The sequence below is a fragment of the Mugil cephalus genome, chromosome 21, assembly GCF_022458985.1.
Source record: "Mugil cephalus isolate CIBA_MC_2020 chromosome 21, CIBA_Mcephalus_1.1, whole genome shotgun sequence".
Lineage (NCBI taxonomy): Eukaryota > Metazoa > Chordata > Actinopteri > Mugiliformes > Mugilidae > Mugil > Mugil cephalus.
In genome coordinates this window covers 5,562,326-5,582,330 of record NC_061790.1, presented here as the reverse complement: position 1 = coordinate 5,582,330, position 20,005 = coordinate 5,562,326, and the positions used below count along the sequence as shown (strand labels likewise).

General features: G+C 42.0%; 1 protein-coding gene across 7 annotated transcripts in view; it reads left to right on the top strand.

Annotated features, from left to right (window-relative positions):
- gphnb (gephyrin b) overlaps positions 1–17,453 on the top strand; it is a 94,088-nt gene extending 76,635 nt beyond the window's left edge. For 3 of the 7 annotated variants that reach the window (XM_047573943.1, XM_047573942.1, XM_047573944.1), the window contains 14 exons: positions 4,136–4,178; positions 5,313–5,450; positions 8,919–9,011; positions 10,760–10,815; positions 11,275–11,394; positions 11,533–11,591; positions 11,693–11,846; positions 12,262–12,383; positions 12,483–12,570; positions 12,764–12,837; positions 13,184–13,251; positions 13,382–13,485; positions 15,383–15,479; positions 16,302–17,453. In XM_047573943.1, the coding sequence (XP_047429899.1) occupies positions 4,136–4,178; positions 5,313–5,450; positions 8,919–9,011; positions 10,760–10,815; positions 11,275–11,394; positions 11,533–11,591; positions 11,693–11,846; positions 12,262–12,383; positions 12,483–12,570; positions 12,764–12,837; positions 13,184–13,251; positions 13,382–13,485; positions 15,383–15,479; positions 16,302–16,435 (1,350 nt within the window). In that variant the 3' untranslated portion in view covers positions 16,436–17,453. Of the gene's footprint in view, positions 1–826; positions 884–4,135; positions 4,179–5,312; positions 5,451–8,918; positions 9,012–10,759; positions 10,816–11,274; positions 11,395–11,532; positions 11,592–11,692; positions 11,847–12,261; positions 12,384–12,482; positions 12,571–12,763; positions 12,838–13,183; positions 13,252–13,381; positions 13,486–15,382; positions 15,480–16,301 lie in introns of all 7 variants that reach the window. The other 4 variants (XM_047573941.1, XM_047573939.1, XM_047573940.1 and 1 more) reach the window with 3 other exon arrangements.
- The last annotated feature ends 2,552 nt before the right edge of the window (positions 17,454–20,005 follow it).

Here is a 20,005-nt window from a genome sequence, read left to right as displayed (position 1 = left end):
TAGCGCACATGTGCAGCGAATTTAACAGCGTTAAGTGCTGCGAGAAAAACTTTCACTGGAATAAATGAGGAATAAACATGGCTGGAAACTTCTGCAACAAAATTGGGAAGAAAAATATTTCATTATACACACAGGTGTGTTCACATGTTAAATCAGCCAGAGATGGTTACTCTGATGACTTGTACCAACTCAATATATATATATAACTTTCAAAAGAAAGAAATATTGGAGTGTTGTAAAACTTTTGAACGGTATTTTATATCTGTGACTATAACATAAAGTGGAGGAGTCTTAACTCCTAATTAATGCTGGAGTGAAAACTGTAGTAATTAAACGCTGTTATAAATAGAAAATCACATTTAGAGTTAACTGATTAGAAGAAGATGGTATAATCTTGATATGTTTCTGTTTGGAGACATCTCACTCATGAAATTTATTTATTATTTATTTACAAATTTAGGAAAAAAAAAAATCAATAAACCACACCGAGAGGCTGAAGACAGAAGCATTTGACTTTTTTTTAAAAGCAGGATGAGAAGGAAAAGATTATTTACAGACTGAAAATACGTCACAACCATTAAAAAGTCGAGTTGTTAATGTGCCATCTGAACGCCCTGCTTCTTTTAAGCTCTCACTATCTCAAATCTCTCCTCGCTGCTTCTCTCCCTACTCTTGCTAGGGTTGCTTGTCGTAGTGGATGCCTGTTTGTCTGTCTGTCTGTCTGTCTGTCTGTCTCGTCCGTCTTGTCCGTCTCGTCTGTCTGTGGTGTCGTGGTTGCCGGGACAGATGCACTGATGCCTGTGATTCGATGCTTTATCTCCACTAGCTCCAGTGTAGGTTGGAGGGGCTTAAAGATGATCGCAGGAGGACCTTCAGCTCTCGAGTAACTATCCCGCCCCCCCCCTCCCTCCCTCTCTCTCTCCCCCTTTCCCCTTTTTTACCCCTCCCTCACCCTCCTCCGAGGAGCGCGCAAAACAAACGCCCCGCTCTGTGTCCTCCCCCCTTTCCTCCTCGCTCGATCTCTCTATCTCTTCCTCTGTTGTCTCAACCTGTCTGTCTGTCTGTCTGTCTGTCTCTCGTCACTCTTTGTCTCTGTTAGGACTCTCCCGCTCTCACTTCTCTTGTCTCCTGTCCGTCTCTCTCCCTCCATCTGCCTCTCTATCTCTGTCTCTCCGGTTAACATGCTCTGCTTTCAGTAGCTATGTCTGGTGTGCTGGATGTCTGTTTAGTAGATGCCATCAGGCCGCTCCAGTGGCCTTTATTGTTTTTTCCTTGTTTTCTTCCTCTTTTCTCTCTTTTTTCTGCTGTGTCTCGGCTCCGTAGTTTAGTGAAGTCTGTCCAGTCCGTGCTTCCTGTTTTTGTTTCTTTCGTTCTTCTTTTCTTTTCTTTCTTTCTTTCCGGGCTGTGGAAACACGTCATGCTGATCCACATCCTTTTCCACCTACCTGTCTTTTTTCTGTCACTCTGCCTCCTCCATCCCCCTCCTCCTCCACCATCCCACCCCACCCACCCACACCCACACCGACCCAGCCCCACCTCCCATTTCTCACCCTCTCACCATGGCTGTTTGGTGCCCAGTGGTGTCGCAGTATTAGCCCAGGCAGCGAGGGAGGGGAGGAGATAGGAAGGGGTGGGTGGGTGAGTAGAGAGACCTTCACCTTCACCGTGGGTGTTTTGGTTCTCCATGCACCGCACGCTCCCCGAGTTAACTACAGGCAGCAGAGGTGACTGATAGCACGAACGAGCAGAAGACATGTACGCAGATGTTAGGAACTAGGCTCAGTTATATGACACGAGTCAATTATAAATTAGCAAGCAGGCAAGAAAACAAACGGAGAGCTAAATCCTGCAGAATTTCGGCAAATTTATTCAAAGTTCAACCAACCGGGCCTATATTTGTGTTTTAAAGAATGCTCTTAATTCTGTAGCCTGTTAAACTGCATCCTCTGATTCCCTTATTAATCATTCCCTAAGGCTGAGCTTCCCAAAAGCACACCGCACTAACGCTGCATCTTCCCCGGGAGGAGTGGTTTGAAGCGCGGTGCAGCATCAGTGCTTCGCTCGTTTTACCTAAACTCTGTGATGACAGCATGATGAGGCGGGATGCTGGACCAGGAAAAGGTCTCATGCATTAATTTTGTGCGGCGTTAGATTTGATCATTTGTCAGGCCAGAGCTGTGACATATTGATACTTTAAAATTTTGAGCACTGGGGAAAAGTGAAAAATGTTTACTTACACTGCAAAGAAAAAAAGAACAAAAGATTCCTTAACCTCCTGAGACCCTGCGTCCACATATGGGGACATTAAGTTTTACGTTTTATTGAAGCTTATTCTGTGTCATTTAAAACTGTTTTCCTCATTACTGGACACTTTATTCTGCCATCTAGTGGTAGCAAAGTGTCAATACACTAGTCAGTGAAAACATGATAGTGGCCATTTCAGCGGATTCATTCAACAGACGATCACAGGACAAACCCCATCAAATTCTACAGTAAAAACTTATTTATTTATGCTTATTAACGTTTCTAGTTTGATATGACCTACAAATTTAATACATTTTATCAAAAGCAACAACTTACAAGCTCGCTAATTTTTGTTTGAGGACGTTCATTGTTTGCAATTCCGGTTTTTGCTCAGCAGTACACAGGTATTAAAATAAATAGTTTTATATTTTGTCACACATTGGGTGACTTTATTATAATATAAATAATGAAATAATCCCAGTGTCCACATATGGGGACATTGTTTTTTTGTTTGTTTGTTTGTTTGTTGTTGTTTTTTTTCAAAAAATACTACTTCCTGTTGTAAGATGATGCTGAGTTTTTTAGTCTGTACTAATCTGAAATATTGGAAAATTAGAAATGCAAAGCAAACAAAAGCTCAGGTCTCGGGAGGTTAAATTTTGTTGTTGGTGAATACAAATGTCTTAGAAAACAAATGAGGGAAATATTCACAAGAAGAGCGTAATTAAGAAAATTATGAAAAACATTTTCAGTGGTGTCCAACCACTGCATTTCTCCATATTAGTTCCTGTCAAGTAAACCTACCTTGCTTCCATTGATTTCTAGGTGTTTTTGATCAATTAATGCCCCGATTAAAGAACTGACAGGAAACGTGAATAGAAATAGGGATCAAAGTTGCAGCAAAGATCACCTGAAAGAAGCTGCTGTGCCCAGATGTCTGTTAAACTAACACAGCTGCATTTAACTGGAGTCAACACTTAGCCTGCTCTGGCTCTGGAGGTTTGTGGGAAACGCAGTCATTAAGATAAACAATAAAATGAGATTAACCATCTACACCTTTCGTTTTCCTGTTATCACGTGCATTAATGTTGCCTCAGTTCCATTAAGTCTCTGAGGCTGTAGAGCAGCGTGCACAAAAGCCTCCCCCTCCCCCCTCATGCCTAAGTGGAGTGCAGCCCCCCATTAACACACCTGGTCTGCTTTAAAAGGCTCTATTATAGTGAGGTATAATTCAAAAGATATATCTCTTTTAATTTCCCTTCATCCTTTTACCACCGATGGCACCGGGCTGTTAGTCGAAGTTGTCTTTGGGAAGCTCGGCCCCCCCGTGTTAACCCGCTCTGCTCTCCTCCCCACCTTGCCGTAGCTACCTACGCAGCATCAGCGATTTCCAGAGAAATCTCAAACCATCCTGCGCCACATCTGAACAGCCACTACCGACTACTCGGCACTACATCTCCACTACATTTGATGTCACACCGTAGCACAGTTAAATACATCTGTTATGACCCTGTGATACGATATTGTCACTCTGTATGTTGTTGCCTTTGTCCGTATATATATCTATATATATTCCTTTTTTCAAGTGCTTTTAATCTGTTTAATAGTGTGACATGTCAGTGCATTTATCAGTGTGACTGTCACCTGTGATGTGGTGGTGTACAGTAAGCGATGATAATGGTAATGCAGGGGATGTAGCCATCTCCCGGCAGCAGGACAAAGTGCACAGTGTAGTGTGACACGGCTCTTGCTTCTGACTGTTGTATAAACAGCTTGCCATCTCAAAGCATGTGAAAAGAGCAGCCTGGTTTATCTCAAATTGCCACTACCTCTGCTCTCTCTTTCCTTTTGCCCTTTGTCTTTCTCTCCCAATCACTCTCTCCATCTCTAGGTGCAGTCACGATGCAGCAGCAAAGAAAATATCCTAAGATCAAGTGAGTACGAGCGTTCAAAAGAGTCGCCTCCTTTTTATTTATTTATTTTTTTTTACATCTGCCGATTGTGCTCCGGGGACGCGTAAACAGACTTTAAATGTGATGTGACAATGCGAGCATGCGTGTTCGCCCGTGTGTGGCGGTGGCGGCCGCGGCCGCGTTTGCATTCGCATGCCTCTGCGCGTATGCGATGTTTTGCCAGGGGTTGTTAAGCCTCGTGTTAAGCATCGGAATATGCTGCGGAAGCGTAAGTGTATGTTTAAAGGAGAGAAATTGGGTCAAGGGAAATCAAAGCGCAGCGACTATTCTTCGCTGTGAGGCAGAGGCAAGAGAGAGGAGATAAAGGGGAGGAGGGAAGAGAGAGCAGATTACACATTAGTTACACCTTGCTTTGTTCCTTTTACCTTTGGAATTATTAGAGAGGTATTATTAGACCAACGCGGCCGCTATCGAGCACCTCTATCATCCAGCTGCGTTCCACTGCTTCTGCAAACAAACACTTCTTGCCAATCCCTCTTCACGGCATTCAAATAGTGTTATTGCGCGTATACGTGCACAAAAATAAATAAATGAAAAATCACGTTAATCCAGTTGTCTGATATTAGTGTGAAGACATGCGTTCATTTATATAACTGTATGTTTTGCGTTTGTGCGTTTCACATGAATTCGGACCTTTACAGCTGCTGCAAAGCCAGTGTGCTCAGATTAATTCCTCAGTAGATCCTCTAAAAGTTTTCTGATGCCTGGTGGGCCAAAAAAAAAAAATCTTAAAATGCAGTTTTTGTCTCCAGAGATAGTTGAGTGGTTCATGTGTTCGATGCCTTTAGGAGCCACACAGACGCCTGCAGTCCTGGGATTGAATCCCAGCAGAGTTCTCCTCTCTGTACTTCATCCGGTCTACTTCTCACATTTAAAAGTATCTAAAAAAAAATAGTATTAAAATGCTAATTAAAAACTCCCAGGGAAAAACAATGGTTTGTATATTTGAATAGCTTTGTATAAGTTAAGACTTACCACCTTTATGATACTGTGTGTGCTTGTTAATCCTGTCCATCTCACTTGAAAGTCTAGAATCCATAAAAAAAAAAAGTATGAATAATTTATTTTGCTAAAAAATCGACCGTGTCTCCTCAGGTCACAGTGCAGTGGACATCACCAAGGTGGCCCGGAGGCACCGCATGTCCCCTTTCCCCCTCACCTCTATGGACAAGGCCTTCATCACTGTGCTAGAGATGACCGCCGTCCTGGGCACTGAGATCATCAACTACAGAGGTGAGGAGGACGCAAACTGCCCGCAAATGTAACAGACTTTCATCACATGCGCCCACTTGTCCGTGTCCCCAATTTGTCAACAAGCTTTGCCCCTTGACATCTTCAACTCGCCTCCCCCATTACGGCCGCTGACATCAGCTCCCGGGGAGACTGGGACGTTGAGGTGTTCCACCTTTCAGATCGATGCTGCAGCCTGCGCCTGCTGAGTTCACATGACAGCGTTTAAACTCGCTCCCTACACAACTGGACACCTCCCTGACTCAGCGGTCTGTGTCTGCAGGCCACGGTGTCAGTCACTCAGACCCAGATTCTCTTGGATGCGAGCACACATATAAACCAAGCCGTCCTAATGATCTTCTTAGTATATGTGTGCACGAAGCTTTCTGCATTTAAAAACGCATACTGTATTTCTGCTTTTTCGGAAGCTTTTGTCCACATTCACCTTTAAAATGTGCACCCGAAATCAAAATCTCTACATGATCATCATTTTTTTCATCATCAGGAACTTTTAGCGGAGCACAGTGGGAGTTTGCCTCCTTCAGCCTTCTACGCACACATGTGACTGTACAGCTCCGAGGTCACTGCAGCGTTTCCTTAACGGAGCATAAATGCAACTAAGCTGAAATGTGTTTTCAGAATTTGCACACGAGCAAAAATTACCATCACGGCTGTCTGGGAAAATTCTTAGTCATCCAGGTCATGGTATATCCCGAACAAAGCTAAAACGAAGGCAGCTCTTCTTCGGTTCGCATCTGAAAAGCCCACTTGGATGAGTCATAAAAACGTCTGCATGACTGTTCAGACTAGTCGGGTTTTGAATATGATGAATGTTCACAGAACTGCTAACACGTGCCTCAACACCCTCGGAAGCGTTTTAGAAGTGGCGTTAAACTGATGTTATTGCTGAAAGGCATTTATATTTGAGATCAAAATGTGCCATTGACACAAAATTTGAAACTTGCATTAGGATAGCTGTATAAAATGTAGATATTTTCACACACTATTTGCTTAAAATGACATAAAATAAAAGCATTAGCCAGTATCATTTATAATGCAGTGTATCAGCTTAATTCTGCTGCCACCTAGTGGGCAAAAAAAAACACATTTTAATGCACTCGCAGTAATTTGTATCCATTTTCAGTCCTTTTAATGCCACATTTTGTGAAACACACATGTAAGTTTGTGTTCTATCATTGAAGATGATTTTACTTGTTCCCATATTGTAGCGTCTAGTTTATTATGTTGATTTCAGTAGTATTTTGTCTTGAGTGGCACAAAACATACACAGAGGAGAAGGTTTAACACCTGAGGGTCTTGTCATCCTTCTGGCAGAGTGGCTTAAGTGCCAGAGGAGGGTGACACAGAGCGTCGCTGAGGGCCAGAGGGGAAAACACACATTCTTCAATTCGTCTCTGAAAACAGTGCAGCGAGGAGCTGTAGTGGTGGGAGGGTGGGTGCGAGGCCAATGATGGCCTGCAGCGCACATGCCTCGTAGATCAATGGTGGGAGAGGGAGCACTTCCTTCTTCCAGGTGCAAAGTGATGTTTCATGTTCTCGGAGCGGGAGCTGAGTTGCAGGATTTGTGAGGGCTCAGCTGGGAGGAGGAGGAGGAGGAGGAGGATAGTGGGGTATGGAAGAGAGGAAGAGGGGAATTGAGAGATGAAATATTTAGACAGACGGCAGCTGGAGCCGCTCCCCTGCTGGATGTAGAGTTGTCTGCGTATATGTGTGTGTGTGTGCGGTGTCACAGTTTGTCGATGGGTGTATATGCTACGCTACTGCACATGGTGTGTGTGTAAGTGTAAGGCTCCATCTCTCATTGTAATGGTCATAATTCATGAATACTAGATTTTTTATTTATTTTTTTCCCTAATGTTGCACTTTTGGGTTTTACATGTGTATTCTACATTAGGCTCGGCTTAGTGCTACTTATAAACATACATTATTATTATTTTGCATTCAATATTAAGCTATCCCTTATCCCTTTACTAAAATATGTTGGATTCATGTTAATGTGTATTTAACCAAATCTTAAGTTGTGGGGCAAAATAAAAAAAAAAATAAAAAAAAAATATATATATATATATATATATATATATATACAAAAAATGTCTAATCAACTAATGATTTTGCAGCCCCTCCCTGCAGTACCTCCCTGGACCCCTAGGGGTCGCGGAGCCCCTGCTGAACACCTATGATTTATCGCAATAATTTGACATGTTTGCTCTCTTCTTTTGAGAGAATAAGCAGAGATATACACCACTCTCCTCCCTGTGTGCCCTAATTTGCGTGTTTCTTTATGCTAAGCTAAGTTCGCTATTTACATGCTACGGCTTCATATTCACTGTACTGCACAAAGAATGACAGGAACCTTCTAATCCAATTCTACGTGTGAAAGTTTGTCCATTTTCCGAAACATTCCTTTAATTCCCTTCGATACATTTACCGGATTGTGTAGCGGCGTTGTTTGCTTTAACCATTAAAACCTTTTAAGACCTCGATGTGGTCAACGAGATGTTTTGAAAAGCGTCTTATCAAACTCGAGCTATTGTGCTGCGACGACCTCTGTTCTATTTATACTCGCAACTCGGCTCCGGCGCACGGTTTTAACAAGCTGTTTAAATGGCAGCTAGGAAAGGCGATGCAGTTGTGAATAAAAAAAAAATAAATAAATAAAAAAACACAAGAAGATGTAAGGATTGGACAGAAACATATGAGTCTCCTTCTACATTTGAGACGCATTATTTACAGAGGCTCGTTATTACTGTCATCTAGTGAGCTTCTCTGCATGTGTGTGGGTGTCTGTGTGTGCATGAACCCCCCCCCTCCTTGATATCAAAGCTTAGATCTTCATATTAATACCCACATGATCGTGGCATAAAGGCTCGGAGAAATTCTATATATAGCCACACAGCAGCTTAAGGTATTTTAGTGCCAAGATTTCTTTTTTTTTTTTTCCTCCACCCACTCTCCTTCACACTTTTTTTATTTTATTTTTTTATCTTTCATTCCTTCCCTCACTCTCTCTCTGAGGCATTGTCTCGACGAGAAACCCTCTGTTCTTCCTCCACAAAGGCCCTTTACGTTGTCTGGCTGGTGGACGTGGGTTAAGAGAATTCAGAATTCAGACGAGGGACACTTTTTGCGTTTTGTGTTTGAGGATCCGTAATCTGAAATAGAACAGGAGGGAGCGTGACCATGTGCGGCGGTCAGGTGGTGAGTCACGCCGAGAGATCCTGACGCTTGGTGTCACACTCTGTCTCCCTTTAAAACGCACACACAGACACACACACACACACACACCTCCGGCGCACACGTCTCCCTGCATCTTCATCCGAATCCGATCCACCGCTTCACCCTCTCCGCCTCTGTCTCTTCTTCTCTCTCCAGCAGTCGCTCTCTCTCCCTCCTCAACCCTCCACCAAAGCTTCTCCTCCTCACGCCCATGTTCTCCCTCTTCTCCCACAGATGGGATGGGTCGAGTCCTGGCTCAGGACGTTTATGCCAAAGACAACCTGCCACCCTTCCCTGCTTCTGTCAAGGATGGTTATGCTGTGAGGGGTGAGTACGACGGATCGTGGCGGTGCCATGTAAAAATGTGCTGCTCCTCTCCTCTCATTCTTCTCTGTCCAGCCCAAATCTGTCCTCAGAGACACCTTCTCTGAAATAGCATAGATTTAAAGGGGACACGGCCAAAGATGAAAACTTATATCTGAGGCAAGGGAAATAATGTCAAGGGCCAGTTCAGGTCAACATCCAGATAGAGAAAATATAGAATAACCCATGTTCTTTTTGCTAAAACTCACACAGATAATCCATTAATGATCCATAGAAGAACCTTTTACACACTTTAAATGTGCCAGCACGGCCGTTTCCGTACAGTTTCCTGTATTTCATTGTGCTTCAACAGACGACAAAAACACTGTAAAAACTGGCACTAAAGACATTTTAAAATAATGCAATTAATGCCAAGGATTCAGTTTCAAAAGATGATTATCAACACGCATTAACCGTGAGACACACACACAAGTTCACACGCTCCTAGATTAGTAATCTACGAACATATGAGGAGAAGTCAGGCTGCTCTGCTTCAATCAGCGACCAATCAGTCGGTACAATAGTGATGTTAGCATTGGTTGTGATACATACATGCTTCCTTTAGCACCCTGGTTTTTAAGTCCTGTGATGCTGCACTTCCTGTTTATGTCATTTTTAATTGGACGCCATTTCAGATTCGTATCGACAACTGTTTAACACATTACAAAAGTTATAATAGTGCAAGCTCAGTTCCAGTAAATCGCTCCTCTTCAATTAGCGAAGCGCAAAAAACTCGGGAATCTGACCTGATGGATTCATGAATAGCTGCTGTGTCCTCTTCTTGTCCATGTAACGCTACGCCCTGTCCACGGAGACCCTGCTGTTTTCTTGGGATGTATTTGTAGAGCATTGGTGCAGCTCAGGGATTAACCAGGCCGTTGTGTTTCCTTCTTATTGCTCAAATGACCTGACTGCCCCAGTTAGTGAATAGCAGGACATCAGAGTTAAGGGTTCTTTTGCTTGTGTGAACTGGGAGACGATTGAGGCTTTGCACCGTGGGACATGAAGTGGCCTGGTCCTTCGCTTCCTGAGGGTTTCAAGGAGTTTCATTTTTTTACGGGCTGTGGTTTTTCTAGGCGAGATCCAGGTGACGCCAGGTTGAGTCCAACTGTCAGTAATTCAGTGTCTGGGGTGGTTGACCTGGAGAGCGGGGTTACAGCCGGCTTCCTTCAGGTGGCTCACAAACTCTCGCATGTAACATCTGCTCTTGCAGACAGAGATGGAGGAGCACATGTCCCACGTGTCCTTAGGGCTACCCGTTGTGGCACACATGTGCAGGTTTTTAGAGATTTTAGTAGTAGCACACAGAAAGATAGTGTTCAGGGGCAGCGTGAGTTCATCTGGAATTCAAAAGCGCCAAGAAGCTGAATAGCTACATGTGTTCAGGGAGGTTATGCAGATGCCCAGTGATAACGTCTTCAATGGCACTTTCAAGAGGAAAGAGAGGCAGATTTTATTATTTTTTTTCTTTAAACATCCAGTTGGGAAGGACTTAAATCCACCAATTAATGGATATTTTAAAGTTTGATGGCCATTTGTGTATTGTCAGATGACCTTTGTTCTGTGTGTTTTGTCTAAAAAAGGGATTTGATACAGGTGAGATTTGGGGTGCAACTGGTAAAATGACTGAAGCTGTAGAATCTTGTCTGTTTTTAATCAAATGGCTCTTACACTTCTTTTGTAACGCTTCGAAATCTCTCTTTTTACCCCAGCGGCCGACGGCCCGGGCGACCGCTTCATCATCGGAGAGTCCCAAGCCGGAGAGCAGGTCCGTGTTTTCCACGCTCTTTCTCAAACACCCATATACACACAACCGCTCTGATATGAAAATAAAGTGCTTGGACTTGGTCCTTCACCTCGTGCCGCGAGCAACTGGAACTGCACATCAGCGCGTTCCCTCGGCAGGTGATGAAAAGCCCTTTGCACCGAAAACGGGGCCAGAAAGTCAAAGTTCTGCCAAACTATTAGCACGTTGGACCTCCGAGACAAGAGTAGGCTGCGCAGATTTATGGACTGCCTCAGTGTCCGATGACAACCAAGTCCTATTTTTGCAAGGCCTGCAATGGATTTGTTTAAACATTTGTTTTTAGATCTAAATTTCTTCCGTTGTGTCATTTCCCAACTCCGAACATGTTTTAGTGTATATTACTGATTGAGTCTGAAGGTGAATTGAGCTGCTGAGTATCTGGTGGGGGTAGAGTCATGTCACGGTTCCTCCTTTTCACAGCCCACCCACACGGTGATGCCCGGACAGGTGATGAGGGTGACGACGGGTGCCCCCATACCCTGCGGGGCGGATGCTGTAGTCCAGGTTGAAGATACCGAGCTCCTCCGCGAGTCTGAAGACGTAAGTGGTGGAGTTTTCACCAAAATCAACGCTAAGATTGTGATATGAACACAATACAATACATGTTTTGGTCTAGTGGAGAGTTTGGAGGCTGTATGTGTTCACTAAGATGGATCTGAACACTGGTTTGTCTTTTAGGGCACAGAGGAGCTGGAGGTACGAATCCTGGTACAAGCTCGCCCAGGGCAGGACATCAGGTTAGTCAGTGACTCCTTTATTTGCCTTATCACGCACTAAAATACCGTACATTTCTTCCCCAATAGTGGTTATTTAAAGTTTGAAATCCACATCTCTGTAGGCCCATCGGTCATGACATCAAGCGTGGGGAGTGTGTGCTGGCAAAGGGCACCCACATGGGCCCGTCTGAAATTGGCCTCCTGGCCACTGTCGGAGTCACAGAGGTGGAGGTCCAGAAGTTCCCCGTGGTGGCCGTCATGTCCACAGGAAACGAGGTAAGAGATGAGAAAATCACACGATGTGATCCCCTTAAACGCTCACCGCTGCTGCTTTGGAAAGGATCCACAACATGACGGCACACCTCGTCCATATTTACGCACAATCTACGTTGTTTGCCTTGTTGTTTGCAGGCAGACACCAGAACCAACGTTCATGTGCGTTCAGCTGTTTCGTGTTGATCTTTCAGTTGTGGAGAATGCGTTTATCTGGGACCAGATGGCTTCTCTTAAACAGTGCGGTCACATCTGTGTGACTTTTTCTGTGTGACTAATATGAATTTTAAAATTGTGTAGCCTTTCTCGTTTTTCAGGGCCTAGGTCATCCAGTTCTTCTCCTGCTTTATTTTCTTCTCTGTCTTTGACTTAAAACATCAGTTGTCAATTTTATACCCAGTTCTGTTTCATCTTGTAGCTGCTGAACCCAGAAGACGACCTCCATCCCGGGAAGATCAGGGACAGCAATCGCTCCACCTTGCTGGCCACTATTCAGGAACACGGCTACCCCACTATCAATCTGGGCATCGTGGGAGACAAGTAAACCTAGTCTTCTTTTAGCCACAAACACTTTGCATCATCTTACAACACTCGCTTCTTTTTAAAACGTATTTTCCTATTTGCCTCCATTATTTCTAGCCCCGATGACCTTCTCAACGCTCTGAATGAAGGCATCAGCCGTGCTGATGTCATCATCACCTCAGGAGGAGTGTCCATGGGAGAGAAGGTACAGTAGCACTGAACGATCCCGTCGCAGAGTTTCACTGACCCCTTGTGGCAGATCAGAGAATGACAGGATTTGTGTCACAGGACGTAATCTGATTGCGATTATTTATCCAGCTATTTTAAATGGGAATCAAATGTTATTTACATTATAGCCTCATGTCTGTAATTTATTTTTCTCTCAAATGTTATTTTAGGACTACCTAAAGCAGGTGCTGGATATTGATCTTCACGCTCAGATCCATTTCGGTCGTGTTTTTATGAAACCAGGGTAAGAACCGTAATCTCCTTCGCTCTTATAGCGTCACACAGCAAGTTATCAAATGACACATTGTGTTGAACATAATTTGTGTTAAACACAGTCATCCAGAAAATATAAATTATGCTAGTAGCATAATAATTAGCCAGGAACGACAGGTCGCTGTTCTAATTACAGGGTTATAGACGAGATTTCATTCAAACACAAAGATCAAGTTATAGAATCGCAATTATTTGCCACTCAGTCAATGTCATGGGTCAAACAGTATGAATGAGCCCAAACATCCACAGCTAGATGTTCATGCCTCCGCGTCGTGCCATTAAAATCATGTTGCGTTCTGTTTCTTCTTCTTCTCCAGTCTCCCAACAACATTTGCCACCTTGGACATGGACGGTGCTCGCAAACTAATCTTTGCCCTCCCAGGTAGTGTGTGAAGTTGAGAGAAAGAGCGATTCACCCGACTGCTTGCGCAGAGATGTTGCTCACATATTTCTCCCTCTGCTTCCATCCTACCCACTCCCCCCACCCCCCCTCTCCGTCCGTCCGTCTGCCCTAGGAAACCCCGTGTCCGCTGTGGTCACCTGTAATCTTTTTGTCATCCCTGCCTTGAGGAAGATGCAGGGCATTTTGGACCCTAGACCCACCATCATCAAAGCGAGGGTAGGACGCAAAGGGGCAACCGTGGCCTTCCCGACTTTCTGGCTGACCTGCGCAAAGTTCTCCGCATTTTCGAAGTATAAAAAGTGTTTGTCTTGTTTCATGAGCGGGCTTAAAGTCACACTCGTCGCGACACAACAAGTTTTAGCCTGAGAAGATTTGAGCGTAGATGCAACAAACAGAGAGAAATATATATATATATAAAACATGGAAATATCTACAATTATGTTTGCTCTAAAGTTTCAGTATGTATCATTGCAGTCTATTGCATCTTAACTTGTGATTTTACACCATTTACATCATCCGCTTGATACATATTTATGACCGCGATGTTTTGGCAGAAGCACCAATCACGGCCCACACTGACCTGAAGGCCTGCTCCTCGGCCATGAATATTCATAACGGCAGAGAGGAGAAATCATAATAATATCACGGACGCTGAGCAGGCGCTGCTCATGTCCCCAACTAGCATCATCAAGCAAGGGATCTGGTCCCCTGCCATTATGGGTGCTATCCAGAGTGCAGTGCTACATCATTTGCTGTTATAAAGCAGTTAGAAATCTACTTGAATGCATTACTGCCACTTAGCGGTGGGACTGATGGCCTGAACGCACAGATGGAGCCAGATAATTTCCCTAAGCAGATGGCGTCAGACCCAGGTCAAATAGTATTTTAGGGAAAAAAAAAAACTTTACCTGTGCCAGAAAACTTAGAAGAGCTTTCCGCTGATTCCTGTCTGCCTGTTGCATATTAGAATATATATATATATACAAGTTTTAAAATTTATTTGGCACAAGTTTGAGAGGCAAAGTTCAACTCTTTTACCCAAGTTTATTATATTTTGGTGATAGTCCAGATCTGGGATTTTTGCCACAAGTAAGATGCATTAGTGAGCTGGAGGAAACGTTTACAATCCAATGCTTGAGTTTTTGAGTCCTCCAGGAAACACGTTTCATCTTTGGCCTTCATCTGAGTTTCAATCAGTCAAACTTTGCAAAGGTCTGAACTCGACTAAAATTGCACCTTAACTCATATTAATTTTATATGTAGTGATAGTCCAGGAAGATGTGTTCGTAGAAGAGGAGATGTTAACTACCCAGCTCCCAAGTTATGTCGGACTTGAAGAGCCGTGAACATGCAGAGTCCAAAGCACAACTCCACCTACTTCCAAGGTCTATGGGGGTGTAAAGAGAACTCTTGTCTAGTCGTAGACAGCCCCATTTTTTTTGTTTGTTTTCTGGAAAAAGTAATGAACATGGGTTGTTTAGGAAAGTGATGGTGTGCTAGTATCACATTTACTCTTTTATCAAAAGTCTGAACCTAAACTAGTCGTTTTGCTACTTTAGGCTGTAATGAAAATAGACTTAGACAGATTTATTTGTCATTTAGATCATCATCCCAATGAAATTTTGGTGCAATTACTCAGAGCACAGCACACAGTATATAAATAAAAAAAATAGATAATATAGGATGAGGATAAATATACTGCACAGTACTTTTTACAGCGGAAAATGTTGCACGGCAAAAGCACAGAGGTATATTTGGAGCAGTCCTTTATGGCAGCAGGAAGAAACTGTTTTTGAACCTGGCTGTTTTTGGTCCATAGGCTGCAGAACCTCCTTCTAGAGGCCAAGCAGCGAGAACAGTCCATGGTAGTGGTTGGAGGAGTGTCCTAGATGAGAGGAAGTGAAGTGTGACAAGGGCTCAGAACATTACTACAGACGTGATGCACAGATGTGTGAATCGTAGGGTTTGCTACATGGGCCAATAAACTGGGATTAGGAAAAATTCAGGGAATCATCAGAAAACCGCGAATGTCTTTGCAGACGATTCTCTGCGTCCAGCCAGAGGCTCTGTGTCGACAATCTGTTGAGAGAATTTGTGTGTTTTATTTCTTTAGTTGTCTTGTGACGTAAAGCTGGACCCTCGCCCTGAATACCACCGCTGCATTTTGACATGGCATCACCAGGAACCTCTGCCGTGGGCACAGAGCACAGGTACAAAGATATACACGGATATTTACCTAGACCGGAAGATTTTGATATAAAAGTCATTAAAAATACAGAAAATAAGGTAAATGAAGTGCTATTTGTCGCACAGTTCCGTTTTCATTCCTATAGGCTACATTTTTCTAACTAACATATGTCACCATGAAGCTTCTCCAGTTGATTACTTCAATCATTACTTCAAGTTTTCTGTGAATTAATATTTAAATTTGCAAATGTTGAGTTATAGCGTTTTATTTTGTTATCATATTAGATTTCCAGGTATTTACCGAGAGAATTTTGGATATCTGTATTTATCACTCCATAAACTTTCAACTTTTCAACTTTCAACAGTCCAAAAAAAAAAATGGAATTTTGCCACGTTTTTAGTAGTAAAATGTTATATAACTCAGGCTCTGAATGATATATGAAAAATCCCCTCCATAAATACCTGCAGAGTGTAGTTAGGAATAACTCTGGAAAGTTTGGTATGTGTAAGAGTTTTGGGTCAGAGTATGTAGAAATACGCATTTTGAGAAATTAGCCTTTAAAGTTTTACATTGCAAAATCATGTATATTTTTATTGGATTTGTACCAAATCTACTCAAATCCTTCAAAACATATCACCAATGAAGCAAAACAGCCAAAAGGTTTGCCTGCCGTGTCTCGCCTTAACGTAGCTGTCCGACAGCACCAGAGTCAACTTATATTTCTTTGTATTTACTGTTTGTTTTAACACAATATTAAAGTGTTTTTTAATGGGGACGTTTAACTCTGATCTGAAGTTCTCTCCGCCTCCGTCTTGTCCTCCTCTTCCCTTTCGTCCCCTCCCAGGGAACCAGGTGAGCAGCAGACTGATGAGCATGCGCAGCGCTAACGGGCTCCTGATGCTACCTCCGAAAACAGAGCAATACGTGGAGCTGCACAAGGGCGAGGTGGTCGACGTCATGGTCATCGGCCGGCTATGATGTCGTCACAGGGGGACGGAGAGACGGCGTCATATAGCGAGGGAATGGGTGGTTCACGGTGCATGTCCACATATCATTGACTATTCTGTAATATGCAACGGCACAGCTAGTTTTTATTGATTTGGATAACGTTGAGGTATAGTCAACATCTTGATCACAACCTAGATACATATGAAAAAAAAAAACAAATAATTTAAAAAGATTATAGTATTTCAAACAAAGAAAATATAACTTTTAATGAAAAAATCTAATTATAAAAAGAGATTTATTCTGTAATATATTATTATGATTATTCTTATTATTATTATCATTATTCTTCTTATTATCATTATTATATTAAGGCAACTTTGTTCCTTTCATTGCAATTGCTTTGTGTGTTCAATGCTAGACCTTATCTATAGCAGTAGCATTTTAATAGACAGCTGTAGGTGCCTGCCAGGACAAAAAAAGAAAAAAAGAAAATTATTATTTTCTCATCTTTAGTGGAAAAAAAAAATCTGTTTTTTGAAAAATGAAGAAAACATTGAGGAAGACTCCAGATTTCCCACGGTGCTCAGCTAAGAGGAAGAGGGGAGGGCACGTCGATGCCACCTCCTCTTTCGAGCGCCCATCAAGGTGACACTTCTGTTTTTCTCTCATTAGTATGCATCATAATGGCTTCACAAAGAGCTTTGCTTGTTGTTTATCTTGTGAGTCTTGTTTATGTGCGCAGTGCCAAATGCCTGGGCAGGGAAGAGGCGGTGTCGGGAGGGGGAGGTGGGGAGGGGGGACACACACCCCGGTCGGCCCAGACCCTGAAGCTTCCTTATATTCACAGTGACCGGGCGTAAACCGCGCCCCGAACCCCACCAGGGGCGAGCCGAACCCCGGGACAAATAATCTTTTATTTGATCAACTATTTAAGAGAAAAAAAAAATAATAATAAAGAAAGAAAAGAAACAGCTTCTTTAAGTGCTGACAGCCTTTTTAACCAACTTCACAAAAAAATGTACAGAGAAAAAAAACAAGAACCATATTGTACAGATATATGTGACCAGCACTCCTAAGGAAATTATTAAGCAATGAGGAGACATTGAACAACGCTGTACTATAACATTTTCTGTAATGATATGAAACTGATGAAAGAGACTAAGATAATAAAAATCCTTGATCATTATGTAAAAAAAAAAAAAAAAAAAGTTCTTGTTGGGTTTCCTTTTTTAATAAAATATATCTAATGAACAAAACAGTGATTTTCGTTATTTTAAAGTTTGTAGGTGGTTTTGAGTGAGTGATGATCTTCTCCTCTGCGTTAGCTTATATACAGTAACTTTTCTATTAAATGCAATTAAAGACCCTTAATTTAGCTTATTTAAAACATAGGTCTTCAACAGGGGGCCTGCGACCCCTAGGGGGGCCGTGGAGGTACTGCAGGTGGGGTCGCAAAATCCTCAGTTGATTAGACTTTTTTTTTTTTTTGACATTTTCCCCCACAATTTTCCAGCTCAGTCACCCTGCTGTTGCACATGTTTAACATAAAAAATAAAAATAAAAAAATGAATATTTGGACCTGCGTATTGTTTTAATAGTTTAATTAAATTCAATTTATTTGATAGCTATAATTTACTTTTCTAATTAAAACTACCATTTCTTGCTTATGATGACAAAAAGAGAGGCATCCATTATTTTAGCCTTTATTTAAGATGTGACATCTTAAAAAAAAAAGTCACGTTTACAATATTTGTGACTTGTTAGCAGCTCCAGTACGAACTGTTTTCCCTCATACATGGTTTATATTCGAAGCCCAAATGGAGGCAGGATTCCAGTATTTAACAACAAAGGCTATTTTTTTTTTCCATCCGTTAATTATCTTGTGACCCTTACAAACGGCATATAAAGTCATTAAAATTAGGCTAATCTAATCCATTTTCTGATTTATTTTTATTTTTATTGTTTTTATTGTTTTATTTTATTGTTTAATCCTTTGAAGCTGGTTGTTACTCACTGAGAAAAAAAAACTTCTGTCACCCCATTGGGGGGACTGGGGGCTCTTAACTGTCTCTCTTTCCAGGAAGGTAAGTATTTAAGAGTCGGGAGCTGGCAGGAGAGGGCCTAACGAGGAAAAGAGTTTAAGCGAGGAAGTGTCAGAAAGGATTAACCTAATAGAAAAATACGGCAGCTTTCGGTTTTAGTGGAGATATAACCGAGGCAGCATGAGATTAGACAGTTTCTGTTCTTCTCTGCAAGGGTGAAATGACAGTAGATCCCATTAGGTGCTGATGATTAATGGAGCTCTGACGAGAACTCGGTTATATTCATCAATATGAACGTGTATAAACTGTGCTGAATGTGAAGAGGATCATTGTGGAGATTGTTGCGGAAAATAATTGAAAATTCCTCAACTCGAGTGCAATTATGTGGTGGTTATTTATTGCGTGAGCACTATTCTGATTGAAAAAACGGTCATTTGGATAAGTGATTCGGTCGAGGCCGTCTCAAAACGTGTCTTTATGTATATTAACGGAAGTAATGGAGAAAAGCCTGGAAATGGAAATCAGACTTTGCATCTGAGTCTCTGTGGACAGGTTTCAATCCAGCCTGCACATTTGGAAGCTACTTGTTTTCAAATTTGAGCCATGTTTGTGTAGTTTTTTTTGTATATGTGTCTTCTCCTTTGTGGTGGTTCTCCTGTAGACTGGATTCTATTGTCCTCTGGGATTTCCAGTTAATTTGTCTGCATTCATGTTTTCCCTTCTACCTTTTCAAGCCGTCCACAGCCTACTAGCATCCTTACAGCATGATGCTGCCTCCACCGTGCTATTTGTGATGTTTGGTGGCAACCAAACATAACGTCCAAGGTGGTGAATACTTTTTATTGGTGCTGTGTAACTTAATTATCACCACTGCTAGAAATAACTACTTTATTTTAAGTAGAGTAGTTAATTCTAGCCGTGACGTACTTTCATACAGAATTTTTATTGCATGAAACTTTGTACTTTTGAGGAAAACATGGACAATAATTTTTACTCTGCGTATAAAGGTAGCCCCAGATGCCATTTATATGGAATATACATACACAAAATGAGCTGTTCTACTCACTCAAACATTAAAGTATTGTTTGTGCATTGGCTACCCTGGCAGCTTTCAGGAATTTGTGGATATCCTGAACACAGAAACAAAGGGTTCGCGTTTCCAGAGCAGAAACATTAAAGAGGATGTGAAACCATTCATCAGACCAACCAGCTCATAATATTTGAGTGTATGTAATGGCCTAATGGAAATATTATGTCTCATGCACAACTGTATCCAGGTTTCCAATATGTATCTTAATCTATAATGTAAGTTAAATAATAATATGTAAATTAATTTATTTATGTAGTGTACTTGAATACTAGTTTTAGGTACTTTGTTCTACTTTTCCCTCCACTGCATACAGTATGGAGATAGAACAATTACTAAAACACTGTTCTGTTGTTATTGCAGGTCTGTTGTGATTCAGGTCGTCAATTTGAAATTTAATCAGGAAATTAATTATACTATAGTTTAAATTTAGACACCACAGGGATTTCTTACACATTCTTACATTTCCAG